General features: G+C 42.2%; 1 protein-coding gene across 3 annotated transcripts in view; it reads left to right on the top strand.

Annotated features, from left to right (window-relative positions):
* Nucleotides 1-14,934, top strand: part of Vps13c (vacuolar protein sorting 13 homolog C) — a 162,430-nt gene that overhangs the window by 101,936 nt on the left and 45,560 nt on the right. For all 3 annotated transcript variants that reach the window (XM_075965365.1, XM_075965366.1, XM_075965367.1), the window contains 7 exons: nucleotides 8,041-8,406; nucleotides 8,754-8,840; nucleotides 10,544-10,693; nucleotides 10,847-11,111; nucleotides 12,100-12,260; nucleotides 13,290-13,411; nucleotides 14,014-14,308. In XM_075965365.1, the coding sequence (XP_075821480.1) occupies nucleotides 8,041-8,406; nucleotides 8,754-8,840; nucleotides 10,544-10,693; nucleotides 10,847-11,111; nucleotides 12,100-12,260; nucleotides 13,290-13,411; nucleotides 14,014-14,308 (1,446 nt within the window). The remainder of the gene's footprint in view (nucleotides 1-8,040; nucleotides 8,407-8,753; nucleotides 8,841-10,543; nucleotides 10,694-10,846; nucleotides 11,112-12,099; nucleotides 12,261-13,289; nucleotides 13,412-14,013; nucleotides 14,309-14,934) is intronic.

Genomic DNA, 14,934 nt, shown 5'->3' with positions numbered 1-14,934 from the left:
TAGTTTTCTTACTTTAAAAAATATTAGATAGTCTTAAATTGTGTTTTGCTAACTGGTAATGAGTTTACCAGCTTAAATACATGGAATGCTAAGTGGAGCAAAACCTTTGAATTTACATGTATTTTTCTAAGCCATTAGGTTAATTGCTGGAATAATATTTCATACCTGTACATATATTTATTTATTTATTTATTTTTACATTTTTTTTTAATTTATTTATTAAAGATTTCTGTCTCTTCCCCGCTGCCACCTCCCATTTCCCTCCCCCTCCCCCAATTAAGTCTCCCCCCAGCCCGAAAAGCAATCAGGGTTCCCTGTCCTGTGGGAAGTCCAAGGAACCCCCACCTCCATCCAGGTCTAGTAAGTTGAGCATCCAACCTGCCTAGGCTCCCACAAAGCCAGTGCATGCAGTAGGATCAGAAACCCATTGCCATTGTTCTTGAGTTCTCAGTAGTCCTCATTGCCCACTATGTTCAGAGAGTCCGGTTTTATCCCAGGCTTTTCCAGACCCAGGCCAGCTGGCCTTGGTGAGTTCCCAATAGAACATCCCCATTGTTTCAGTGTGTGGGTGCACCCCTCGCGGTCCTGAGTTCCATGCTCGTGCTCTCTCTCCTTCTGCTCCTGATTTGGACCTTGAGATTTCAGTCCTGTGCTCCAATTTGGGTCTCTGTCTCTGTCTCCTTTCATCGCTTGCTGAAGGTTAATATTCAGGAGGATGCCTATATGTTTTTCTTTGGGTTCTCCTTATTTAGCTTCTCTAGGATCACTAATTATAAGCTCAATGTCCTTGGTTTATGGCTAGAAACCAAATATGAGTGAGTACATCCCATGTTCCTCTTTTTGGGTCTGGCTTACCTCACTCAGGATAGTGTTTTCTATTTCCATCCATTTGTATGCAAAATTCATGAAGTCCTTGTTTTTTATTGCTGAGTAGTACTCTAATATGTATAAATTCCATACTTTCTTCATCCATTCTTCCATTGAAGGGCATCTAGGTTGTTTCCAGGCTCTGGCTATCACAGACAATGCTGCTATGAACATTGTAGAGCATATACTTTTGTTGTATGATAAGGCCTCTCTTGGGTATATTCCCAAGAGTGGTATTGCTGGGTCCAAGGGTAAGTTGATCCCGAATTTCCTGAGAAACCGCCATACTGCCTTCCAAAGTGGTTGCACAAGTTTGCATTCCCACCAGCAATGGATGAGTGTACCCCTTTCTCCACAACCTCTCCAACAAAGGCTATCATTGGTATTTTTGATTTTAGCCATTCTGACAGGTGTAAGATGGTATCTTAAAGTTGTCTTGATTTGCATTTCCCTGATCGCTAAGGAAGTTGAGCATGACCTTAAGTGTCTTTTGGCCATTTGAAGTTCTTCTGTTGAGAATTCTCTGTTCAGCTCAATGCCCCATTTTATAATTGGGTTGATTAGCCTTTTACGGTCTAGTTTCTTGAGTTCTTTATATATTTTGGAGATCAGACCTTTGTCAGTTGCGGGGTTGGTGAAGATCTTCTCCCAGTTGGTGGGTTGCCTTTGTGTCTTAGTGACAGTGTCCTTTGCTTTACAGAAGCTTCTCAGTCTCAGGAGGTCCCATTTATTCAATGAGGTCCTTAATGTCTGTGCTGCTGGGGTTATACGTAAGAAGTGGTCTCCTGTGCCCATGTGTTGTAGAGTACTTCCCATTTTCTCTTCTATCAGGTTCACTGTGTTCAAACTGATATTGAGGTCTTTAATCCATTTGGACTTGAGTTTTGTGCATGGTGATAGATATGGATCTATTTTCATTCTTCTACAGGTTGACATCCAGTTTTGCCAGCACAATTTGTTGAAGATGCTCTCTTTTTTCCATTGTATACTTTTAGCTCCTTTATCGAAAATCAGGTGTTCATAGGTTTGTGGGTTAATGTCAGGGTCTTCTATTCGATTCCATTGGTCGACTTCTCTGTTTTTATGCCAATACCAAGCTGTTTTCAATACTGTAGCTCTGTAGTAGAGTTTGAAGTCAGGGATGGTAATGCCTCCAGACGATCCTTTGTTGTATAAGATTGTTTTGGCTATCCTGGGTTTTTTGTTTTTCCATATAAAGTTGATTATTGTCTTCTCCAGATCTGTGAAGAATTTTGATGGGATTTTGATGGGGATTGCATTGAATCTATAGATTGCTTTTGGTAGAATTGCCATTTTTACTATGTTGATCCTCCCAATCCAGGAGCAAGGAAGATCTTTCCATTTTCTGGTGTCCTCTTCAATTTCTTTCTTCAAAGACTTAAAGTTCTTGTCAAATAGATCTTTCACATCCTTGGTCAGAGTTACCCCAAGATATTTTATGCTATTTGTGGCTATCGTGAAAGGTGATGCTTCTCTAATTTCCCTCTCTGTTTCCTTATCCTTAGTGTATAGGAAGGCCACTGATTTTTTGGAGTTGATCTTGTATCCTGCCACATTACTAAAGGTGTTTATCAGCTGTAGGAGTTCTTTGGTAGAGTTTTTGGGGTTGCTTATGTATTCTATCATATCATCTGCAAATAACGAGAGCTTAACTTCTTCTTTTCCGATACGAATCCCCTTGATCCCTTTATGTTGTCTTATTGCTATTGCTAGAACTTCAAGCACTATATTGAAGAGGTATGGAGAGAGTGGACAGCCTTGTCGTGTTCCTGACTTTAGTGGGATGGCTTTGAGTTTTTCTCCATTTAATTTAATGTTAGCTGACGGCTTGCTGTAAATAGCTTTTATTATATTTAGGTATGACCCTTGTATCCCTAATCTCTCCAAGACTTTTATCATAAAGGGGTGTTGAATTTTGTCAAATGCTTTTTCAGCATCTAATGAAATGATCATATGGTTTTTTTCTTTCAGTTTATTTATATGGTGGATTACATTGATAGATTTGCGTATGTTGAACCAGCCCTGCATCTCTGGGATGAAGCCTACTTGATCATAATGGATAATTTTTCTAATGTGTTCTTGGATTCGGTTTGCCAGTATTTTATTGAGAATTTTTGCATCGATATTCATGAGTGAGATCGGCCTGTAATTTTCTTTCTTGGTTGGGTCTTTGTGTGGTTTTGGTATCAGGGTAACTGTAGCTTCATAAAAGGAATTTGGCAATGACTCTTCTGTTTCTATATTGTGAAATACATTAAGGAGTATAGGTATTAGCTCTTCTTGGAAGTTCTGGTAGAATTCTGCATTGAAACCATCTGGTCCTGGGCTTTTTTTGGAAGGTAGATTTTTGATAACGGTTTCTAGCTCTTCGCGACTAACAGGTCTATTTAGATCGTTCACCTGGTCTTGGTTTAGCTTTGGTATGTGGTACTTATCTAAAAAAATGTCCATTTCTTTTGCATTTTCTAGTTTTGTGGCATACAGGCTTTTGTAGTAAGATCTAATGAGTCTCTGAATTTCCTCTGTGTCTGTGGTTATGTCCCCCTTTTCATTTTTGATCTTATTTATTTGCGTGTTCTCTCTCTGTCGTTTAATTAGTTTGGATAGGGGTTTGTCGATCTTGTTGATTTTCTCCAAGAACCAACTTTTTGTTTCATTGATTCCTTGGACTGTTTTCTGCGTTTCTATTTTGTTGATTTCCGCCCTCAGTTTGATTATTTCCAGTCTTCTACTCCTCCTGGGCGCATCTGCTTCTTTTTTTTCTAAAGCTTTCAGGTGTGCTGTTAAGTCTCCGATGTATGCTTTCTCTGTTTTCTTTAAGTGGGCACTTAGTGCTATGAACTTTCCTCTTAGCACTGCTTTCATAGTGTCCCATAGGTTTGAGTATGTTGTCCCTTTATTTTCATTAAATTCAAGGAAGACTTTAATTTCTTTCTTGATTTCTTCCTTGACCCAGGTGTGGTTCAGTAGTTGACTGTTCAGTTTCCATGAGTTTGTCGGCTTTCTGGAGGTAGGATTGTTGTTGAATTCTAACTTTAATCCGTGGTGATCTGATAAGACACAGGTGGATACTGATATTTTTTTGTATCTGTGGAGGTTTCCTTTGTTTCCGAGTATGTGGTCAATTTTCGAGAAGGTTCCATGGGCTGCAGAGAAGAAGGTATATTCTTTCCTATTTGGGTGGAATGTTCTATAGATGTCTGTTAAGTCCATTTGCTTCATTACCTCCAGTAGTTCTCTTACTTCTCTATTAGGTTTCTGTCTGATTGACCTGTCCATTGCTGAGAGAGGTGTATTGAAGTCTCCTACTACTAGTGTGTGTGGTTTGATGTCTGCCTTGAGTTTTAGTAATATTTCTTTTACATACGTGGGTGCTTTCATATTAGGGGCGTAAATATTCAGGATTGAGACTTCATCCTGACCAATTGTTCCTGTTATGAATATAAAGTGTCCATCTCGATCTCTTCGGATTGATTTTAGTTTGAAGTCAGTTTTGTTAGAAATTAATATGGCCACACCTGCTTTTTTCTTAGGACCATTTGCTTGAAAGATCTTTTCCCAGCCCTTTACTCTGAGTAGATGCCTCTCTTTGTGGTTGAGATGTGTTTCTTGCAAACAGCAGAATGTTGGATCCTGTTTTCGTATCCAATCTCTTAGCCTGTGCCTTTTTATAGGTGAATTGAGACCATTAATATTAAGTGATATTAATGACCAGTGGTTGTTTACGCCAGATATTCTTATTGTTTTTGGAAGAAGAATTTGTGTGTCTCCCTTCTTTGAGTTGTGCTAGTGAAGGGTCGCTAGATGCCTGAGTTATTGTAAGCAGTGTTGGCAATGTTGGATTCCTTGGGTTGCGATTTTCCTTCTATTACTTTCTGTAGGGCTGGATTTGTGGCTACATATTGTTTAAATTTGTTTTTATCCTGGAATGTCTTGATTTCTCCATTTATAGTGAATGAAAGCTTGGCTGGGTATAGTAGTCTGGGCTTGCATCCATGGTCTCTTAGCTTCTGCAGTACTTCTATCCAGGACCTTCTGGCTTTCATTGTTTCCATAGAGAAATCAGGTGTAAGTCTGATCGGTTTACCTTTATAAGTTACTTGGCCTTTTTCCTTTGCAGCTCTTAGTATTCTTTCTTTAACCTGTATATTTTGTGTTTTGATTATTATATGGCGAGGGGATGTTTTCCTTTGATCCAGTCTGTTTGGTGTTCTATATGCTTCTTGAATATTCAAAGGAATATCTTTCTTTATGTTGGGAAAGTTTTCTTCCATAATTTTGTTCAAAATATTTTCTGGGCCTTTGAGCTGTGACTCTTCTCCTTCTTCTATTCCTATTATTCTTAGATTTGGTCTTTTTATTGTGTCCCATATTTCCTGAATGTTTTGTGATGAGAATTTGTTGGCTTTGCAGTTTTCTTTGATCAGAGCGTTTATTTTCTCTATGTTGTCCTCAGAATCTGAGATTCTTTCTTCTATTTCTTGTATTCTATTGATTATGCTTGTTTCTGTAGGCTCTGCTCGTTGACCTAGATTTTCCATATCCAGCTGGTCCTCAGTTTGTGTTTTCTTCCTTGCTTCCATTTCAGTTTTCAATTCTTGAACTGTTTCCATTACCTGTTTGATCATTCTTTCTTGGTTTCCCAGGGTATTATGTACATATTTACTCATTTCTTCAAATTTTTGGTTATACTTCTCATCCATTTCTATAAGGGCATTTTTCACATGTTGTTTAAGGGACTCTACAGCTTTCATAAAGTCAATTTTTTCCACTTCTTCTGTGTTATGGTGTTGGAGACCTTCTGTTGTAAGATCGTTGGGTTCTGGTGTTTTCATGTTGTTTTTCAGATTATTGGGTGAATTCTTTCCTTGGCGCCTGCCCATCTCCTCCTATCGATGCTATCTAAGGGGTCTTTTAAAACTGGTTCAGGTTCCCCTGCTGGCCAGGGGCTTCTCTTACAAAATGCCCTTTCTCTGTTTCCTGGTTCCTGCCGGGGGGCCAAGATCCCTCTCACCCCTCAGAAAGGTCTTCAGGAATAGGACCCGGCTCCTCCTTTGCCACGGACCTCCCCAACCGAAGGCCTACCTCTCTGGTTTAATTGTAGTGGGGTGATCTGTTCTTGGTGTTGCGCGCGGTCCCTGCAGCCTGCTTCTGCTGCTGGGACGGTTCCTGCCGCCAGCAGCCTGTGTCCTCTGCTGCCGCTCTGGTCCCAGTGGGTCCCCGCCGGCTGTGCTGGGCGTCCTCCGGCCGCGTTCCGCCGCCCGGTGTTCCGGCCGCGTTCCGCCGCCCGGTGTTCCGGCCGCGTTCCGCCGCCCGGTGTTCCGGCCGCGTTCCGCCGCCCGGTGTTCCGGCCGCGTTCCGCCGCCCGGTGTTCCGGCCGCGTTCCGCCGCCCGGTGTTCCGGCCGCGTTCCGCCGCCCGGTGTTCCGGCCGCGTTCCGCCGCCCGGTGTTCCGGCCGCGTTCCGCCGCCCGGTGTTCCGGCCGCGTTCCGCCGCCCGGTGTTCCGGCCGCGTTGCGTTCCGCCGCCCGGTGTTCCGGCCGCGTTGCGTTCCGCCGCCCGGTGTTCCGGCCGCGTTGCGTTCCGCCGCCCGGTGTTCCGGCCGCGTTGCGTTCCGCCGCCCGGTGTTCCGGCCGCGTTGCGTTCCGCCGCCCGGTGTTCCGGCCGCGTTGCGTTCCGCCGCCCGGTGTTCCGGCCGCGTTGCGTTCCGCCGCCCGGTGTTCCGGCCGCGTTGCGTTCCGCCGCCCGGTGTTCCGGCCGCGTTGCGTTCCGCCGCCCGGTGTTCCGGCCGCGTTGCGTTCCGCCGCCCGGTGTTCCGGCCGCGTTGCGTTCCGCCGCCCGGTGTTCCGGCCGCGTTGCGTTCCGCCGCCCGGTGTTCCCCATATATTTATTTTTGAAGCAGGGTCTTACTTTGTAGCCCCTGCTGGCTTTTAACTCACTGAGATCTGACTCTGCCACCCAAGTGTTGGTTAGGTTAAAGATGTGTACCACCACACTCTGTCAAACATTTTTTTTCTTACCGTGTGTAAAAATGTCCTATGTAGGGCATTCGTAGTTCATTCCTACAAGAGAGTTAATGACACTCATAGGAGAAAGAAGGAAAACGGTGATCATAACCTTTTATGCAGGCAGCACATGCATCCAGGCCAGTGCATACGAAAAGCTCTCTGAAAGCTGGCCTTCCTGAACTGAGTCTTCAGAGTCCTTAGAAAGAGATTGAGGAGGAGGAGGAAAAGGCCATCCCTATAGGACTGGCAGTGTGTGCAGGGGCAAAGTGTGAAGAAGCTGAACACGGACAGATGGTGTGGTAGAGTGTGAGCCTAGGTAACGTTCATCAGGCCAGGGGAAACAGCGGTCTCAGCTGATAGGTAAGGAAGCAGTGTGTGCTGGAGTCTGCATGTCTGATCAGCCTGTCAGAGAAGTGGGAGTTAGAGAAATGACCCATAAAGGACTCCTTCTGAGTTATTTACCCCAAGGTGTTTCAAACGCTGGAGACTCCTGGCTAGCCAGTCAAACAGGCACTGTCTCACAAGGCGCTTTTTGTACCCAGCCAAGGAGAGTTTGAATATATTCTGATAGTGCTGGAAGGTTTCCAGGGATTTGAATACAACAATGCTTTGCCTACATTTGGTGTTAAAAACAGTTGTGGCTGGTGGCGTTTTGGAGGGGAGCTGAGGGTGCCGGCTGGATTACAGGTATTACTTGTGTAGCACTGAGGTAGAGATAGGAATGAGAGTGAGCCAGGGCATTCTCCAATGATGAGCAAGCATCATTTAATCCAGGATGAGAAGCGAAGGTCTTCAGTCTCAGTCCCCTGCTTCTGACCTTGATGAGTGAAGTTAGCTAGGAGCAGAGTGAAAAAGTTGGCTGCATGTGCACATTTTTGTTGTTGTTCATGTAACATTATCTGGTTCTGAATTAGTAGTTTCCACTTTGGGTTTGACTGTTGATATGACATGAACTATTTAATTCCCAACGACCTGAGCTGAGACTCTTATACAGTTAGTTGAATTCCCGTTTTCTTACTTTCCTTTGTTCAGAACTTAATATATTTAAATTTAAGTTACTTGCTTTTTGACTTTTGAAACCATGTATTTTAATTTTCATTTGGGAGGGAATCTATTCTGAATATATTTGCGTTTTCCTTTTTAAAGATCTCGCCTATAATCCTTAATACTGTGATGACCATTCTGGCTGCCATGTCTCCAAAAGCCAAAGAAGACGACTCGAAAGACACTGCTAAGGAGATGGACAATCTCTGGGCCATCAAATCTGTTACTGATTGCAACTCTTGGTTTCTTGGTGTTGACACGGCAACAGAAGTCACAGAAAATTTCAGAGACTTTGAACATCCGCCGATAGAGGAAAACTGCGTGGTTGCTGTGGAGTCAGTTCAGGTCACCCTAGAATGTGGCCTTGGGCATCGCACCATGCCCCTGTTACTGGCAGAGTCTAAGTTTTCTGGAAATATTAAAAACTGGACTTCTTTAATGGCTGCTGCTGCTGACATGACATTAGAGGTACGGCCGCATGGGCACCTCCAGAGCACAGCTGGAAAGCACCATTGCAGATGTCAAGAGACAGCTGCAGCAAGTCTCCATGCGAATAGCTAGCTTAGTCTAATGTTTAATGCCGTGGTGTAGTATTACATGTTATAATTATTCTTAGAGAATATCTTGCTAAGTAGTTTATTGACAGTAGAGCAATAGAAAGGGGGAAGCTATGTTGTATTTTGTGTGTTTCTTTAGGTGGGATTTTAAAATGGCTTTTGATATAAAACAGTAGCTTAGTATGCTTTTTCTACTGATTACATGATTATATGATTAATGCTGAACAACCAAGTAATTGAAATTCTGCACCTTTTCAGGTTCACTATTATAACGAAATCCATGCTGTCTGGGAGCCACTGATTGAAAGAGTGGAGGGGAAAACACCATGGAGCTTAAAGCTTAATGTAAGGAAGCCAGTGCTTTGCTCAGCGTGATGCCAAGCGTCGTCCTTAGGTGTTAGTTCAGGATTTCCAAGATTTGGTCCAGGGTCTGTGAAACCCCTTAAAACATTCATGAGGCAATAACTCCTTTCACAGCAATAATGAAACATCATATATAATTCTTATTCCTGTTTTCTCATGAAATACAGTACAGCTTTTGAGAGACTGATTACGGAAGTTCATCTTAATGTGTAGCAGAACTGAGAATTCGTGCTTTACTGCAGGCATTCAAGACACTTGTCAAAGTCTCTCTTCATGTTTACGTGAAGAGATACATGTTTACATGTAAGAGATACAAGGGATAGCTCTTCCACTCTTAGGACCACAGGACCAGCTCTCCCACCTGTCATAGGCCATGTTGCCACAAGACAAATGAGAAATGGGGAGACTGGCTCACTGACACCAGAGCTAACAGAGAGGACTCAGTTGTGCTGCCCTGGCAAGGTGCAGGTCCTGCTCTCCCGAATGTTGCGGCTGGTAAGGGTCCAGGACAGTTCTCTTATGACCACAGGGCCCAGCCTCGAACCAGACCAATGGCCTCTTACAAGGAAAGATAAATGGACAAAGGGGTTCATGGCATGACTCACTGTACCCAGCTTCCATGATGGGATTTTTAAGTTTTCTCCTTTTCTTTTATTATTTTTTTCTTTTTAATTTTATTTGAGGGATGTACAGGGACAGGGAAGTGAATGGGATCAAGATACAGAATATGAAAGACAGATAGAATAAGAATAGTTAAAACATACTTTTTATTTTTATATATTAAAAGTGTTCTCAGTTTTAATTTCTAATATAGTACATATTGGTAGATAAAACTCACAAATGGAACCTTTTAAATTATCCAGTGATTTTTTTTAGGAATGAGCCTTCCAAATTGAGAATTAATATTATTATAAACTCTGTTTTTGACATTTATTATTTAACATTTATCATTTCAGAATCCTTGATCTCAAAGTATGTTTTCCTATGTGTGCAGGAGTGTGAGGAGAAGTGTGCTATTAACAGACTGTAGCCGCTTGCCTCGCTGAGGTCACTGATGGAGGAGTCTCACTTCTAGAAACAGTTATAGCAAATTCTTCTTTAGAGATGACCACTCAGTTACCTTGTATTCCTACTCTTTCTGACTAAAGCAGAGGCAGTATCTGGTCTACCTCTCTCTGGCATAATGAGACTGAAAGAATATTAACACGGGGTTTGAACTACTATTGGAATGAAAATGTGAATGTTATCTGCAATAAATTTAATCCAAAAGCTTACTATGTTACTTACCAAAAAAGGTAGTAGGAAAAATCATCTTATTTCCAGATGACACCACTAACCAGAACCAGTTAGACTTTAGAGTCACCTTCAATTGCTAAGGAACTCAGAACCCAGTCATGCATGCTCAGGAGCTAGCTTACCCTGGCAGTGCAAGGAGTCGGAAGGTGTGGCTGAGTCCTCAGGCTTTGTCCTTAGCATCGTACCGAGTGTTTCCTTTCCATGGCCTAAGTGCAGAGAGAAGGCTGCTGATCTTCTTTATGGTTGCTCTTTATGGTTGAAAATGAGATCTTGAGGAGACATATTGTAAACTAACTAGTTCAGCTGAATCCCTCAATGTTGAGCTTTTAAAAGCTACCATTGGCTATTTGACTGATAACTTAAATTCTGCATGGTATTTATCTTCCTAGGTGAAGAAGAACCCGATCCAGGATAAAAGTTTGATGCCGGGAGATGATTTTATTCCTGAGTCACAAATGGCAGTTCATATTTCTTCAGGAGCTACGATGAATATCACAATATCCAAAAGCTGTCTTAATGTTTTCAACAATTTAGCAAAAGTATGTGTGATTCTGATTTGGGACATTTCATATAGGATTTATGAATGAAACATGTATGGAATTTTTTGTCATCTAAATAAGTTTTAAGAAGACATGTAGCCATGGTAAAATGAGTACACCGCTGGGGTCTCACTGTGCTCTGTTCCTTTGCAGGGCTTCTCGGAGGGGGCTGCTTCTACTTTTGACTACTCTCTAAAAGACAGGGCTCCTTTTACAGTCAGGAATGCCCTAGGTGTTCCCATTAAGGTGCAGCCCAATCATAACCTCAAGGTGATGGGTTCCCCTGATAAGAGTGACATTTATGATGTGGACACTGGTCAGCATTTGGAGCTGGAATATGACAGCCTGGAACCTTCGCGTCAAGGAAAGCTGTCGATTCTGAGCCGGCAGGAGAGTTCCTTCTTCACGCTGACCTTTGGTATGCTGCACTTCCGTGTCTTCAGAGCATCGCAGGAAATGTGGCTGCTTATTTTTGATAAATCATCCGATACTATTTTGCTGAAGCGGTCCTGTGAAACATTTGGCAGAGGTTGCCGGGTGGTGGTGGCGCACACCTTTAATGCCAGCACTTGGGAGGCAGAAGCAGGCGGATCTCTGTGAGTTCGAGACCAGCCTGGTCTACAAGAGCTAGTTCCAGGACAGACTCCAAAACCACAGAGAAACCATGTCTCGAAAAACCAAAAAAAAAGAAAAACGACAAAAAAACCCCCAAAAAACCACAAACAAACAAAAAAACATTTGTCAGAGGTTGCAATAAATAGTGGATAATTCATCTCTGGGTTTCCTCTAAACATAAGCTTGACCTTAATTAATAAATACCCATAAACCTTGATTATTACTATGCCCTAAATAATAAGTATTATGTTTCTAAAAGGGCGAGCATTCAGTTCAGGGAGAAAAGTGGTTATAGTAGGAAGTCTAAAGCCTTGATGGTAATGATACCATTACAAAGACAAGGGAATTGTTGTTATCTAGTTGAGAGAATAAAAAAATAGGTTAGATTTTATTTGTTTTTAGTATATTTAACTCCTCACTGTTTGTAGCAAAAGTTTTATATTATCTTTTTTTTTAAATCTCAGAGTCTTAGAAAAACGTGTTTTCTGACAATAAACAAGCATACCCTTGTCATTATTGTGGCGTGTTATTATTTTGCTTAAGTTTACTTTTTTTTGGGAGTGTTTTGCTTTCATGTATGTTTGTGTACCATGTGTGTGCCTAGTGCCCTTGGAGGTTGGAATAGGGCCTCAGATCCCTTAGAACTGATATTGTGAGGTACCATATGAGTGCTGGGAATTGAACCCAGATCCTCTGCAAGAGTAACATGTGCTCTTAACTCTGTAGGTCCAGAGTTTGCTATTATTAAAAAAGTGAATATTATAATTCTCTTCTCCTGTGCTCTACTTTAGTACCACATGGCTATACGGAAGTGGGCAGTGTCCCTGTGGCCAGGCCTGGCCGGCGATTGTATAATGTACGGAATCCCAGTGCCAGCCGTTCTGACTCTGTGTTGGTGCAGATTGATGCAACAGAAGGTAATAAGGTCATCACTCTCCGCTCGCCTCTGCAGGTAATGCTGTGGCAACGTGTGTCCCTTTGCTGGGCATTCCGTCATCTAGCTGGGTGTGAGGGGTGGAGTAAAACTTCCTGAGCACCTCTGACGGTTTAGAAATAAACAGCTAAATGAAACAGCTTCTACTCCTACCTGGTTCTGGTACTATGATTTATTTTAAATGGCTTGAAAAACAGTTTCATGCATGTATTTATTTACTTACCTACTTATTAAATAAAGTCCAGTTTTACTGCCCACAAACCCATAAGCGCTTATGTTCCTTTAGAGATTTGGAACACTTAAACATCTAAACATTATTATGTTCTTATAGGAATTTAGAGCTGAGATACTATAATTATGGTTGCTTGTCAAGTAGGATAGCCTTCTGTTCTCTTAGTAGATCATCACTTGAGGATGGATTTTTCAGATGTGTGTTAGGTGTTCGAAATGACCTACTCTCATGTGAAAAAAAGAAAGGCATTTTAATCTGTATAAATATTTTCCTTTCTATTTTTAGGGTTATACGAAACCTTTTAGTCTTTCCAGCGTTACTACAGGCTTAATGTATGTGTCAGTGTAAAGAACATTTCTCCCTGCCTAATGCGTGTGTACAGATTGGAGCTATTTCACAGTCTGGACCGCTACCTCTTAGGTCATTGTTAGCTGTGGCACCCTCTGCAGTGCAGTCAGGAAAAGAGCTCCATGGCTTTGCTGTTTCTTTGTCACGTGGTGTGGTAATGGGAGGCTGTAATGGAGAAAGCAGGGCTGCAGTCTTCAGGAGTGCTGCATCCTTAATAGTGGCGTAGACTAGCAATATAGTGACATGTAGGTGATGTGGTGGTGTCAACTTGCAACTGTCACCTAAACATTAAGTTCAATGTTCACATGTAACACTTAAATACCTAAATATTCTTGTTAGCCCATGGAAATAGCTTCCAAAATTAACTCAAAGCTTTCTAGATCTATGGTAAATCTTCGTGCTACTAATGCTTTCTTTTTAACTTATATATCACTTTAAAGAAAACATTTATATATCCATTCCAACAGATTAAAAACCACTTCTCGATAGCATTTATCATCTACAAATTTGTCAAGAACGTTAAGCTGCTGGAGCGCATTGGAATAGCCAGACCTGAGGAGGAGTTCCACGTCCCTCTGGATTCCTATCGGTACGCACCGCTGTGGATGTAGTAAGCTTCCAGATGGGATGGTGCTCACCAGAGCTGGGGATGGATGGCTAGCACTGCTGAGGAAATTCTGAGTCTTGGGGCATTGGGGATGGAGTAAAGAACAGTAAGTGTGCACAGTTAGCTAGGGTGTGTGGAAGTACTATAGTGAAGCCTGCTAATGTGTACAATTAATGTGGGTTGTTAATTATATACACAAATAAATGTTATGAAGGAAAATGAACTTGTGTATTCTAGTTTTATAAATTGGATCTCTGTGTTAGGGAGAGCAGCTAATTTTTAGCTGTCCTAGCCATACAGCAGAAATACATACGTTATCGTTGAATTTGCAATATAATCTCTTCATCAGATATTTGGTGCTTTACAATTTTCTAAGATTACGTATTTTATTAGCTTGCCTTTATAGTCAGAATGAAAATATTTTAAGTTGTCCTTCCTCTATGGGACAGCTGTGTCACTTCAGGCATGTTCTCAACTTTCTTAACAGTGGTTTCTGCATTTGTAACAATACCAGTGCCCGCCATATGGAGTCATTGTGAACACCCTGATGTTCTTTTCCTTACCTTCTCTCAAACCCTCTGTAGATGTCAGCTGTATGTCCAGCCGGCTGGCAGGCTAGAGCAGCAGTACACACAGTCCACCACGTACATTTCCTGGAAGGAAGAGCTTCATCGTAGCAGCGAGGTGAGGTGCATGCTGCAGTGCCCTGCAGTGGAAGTCAACTTCTTACCGCTCATTGTGAACACAGTCGCTCTGCCTGATGAGCTGAGCTACATCGGTGCCCACGGGGAAGACTGGGACCCAGCCTATGTTATCCACCTTTACCCTCCTCTCACCTTGCGGAACCTTCTTCCATATTCGCTAAGATACTTGCTTGAGGTACGTGTCTTGTATTTTTATTATTATTGCTATTATTGTACAAAGTGAATTCTCGTTCTGTTTTATGATGTCAGTTTAAGTAGATGTTTCGTGTTTTTAAGATGCATTTATTATCGCTAACCTGACACAGCTTTGCCATTTCGGCCTCCTACTGTATGCTTTCTGTGTGTTCCCATGCTTCAGTCCTCACAGTGGTCTCCGCAGTGGGTACAGATCCACTGCTGCTCGACAGTGGTGAGGCTGGGATGTAAACCTAGGTCGTTCAGCTTCCCAACCCCTGCTTCTTTTCTCTGCTGTGTCTGTCATAAATTAAAAGTCTCTTCATTATTTTAAGTCTCATTACCTAAAGGAGAGAAAGATGCAAATGGGAATAATTCATCCGGATTTTTGCCTTAAAGTTCATTCTGAGAGTAAAATTCACTATCTGCCGTGGACACAGGGGTGTTATCAATATGACTAAATTTGCACATTCTGTGATGTTTTAAAATGAAATGGCTTAAGGAAGTGTCTGGAACCCAAAAGATTCCTTTCCTTTGTCAAACAATGGTCCCTTCTGTAGTTATGGAGACAAAAGTTAATGAAACGAACCAAATAGCATCTACACAAAAGAAGGCCACTGTAAGGAA

This window comes from Microtus pennsylvanicus, chromosome 3 (genome assembly GCF_037038515.1).
Source record: "Microtus pennsylvanicus isolate mMicPen1 chromosome 3, mMicPen1.hap1, whole genome shotgun sequence".
Lineage (NCBI taxonomy): Eukaryota > Metazoa > Chordata > Mammalia > Rodentia > Cricetidae > Microtus > Microtus pennsylvanicus.
The sequence above is the reverse complement of the archived record's forward strand: the minus strand, read 5'-3'. Positions and strand labels throughout refer to the sequence as shown.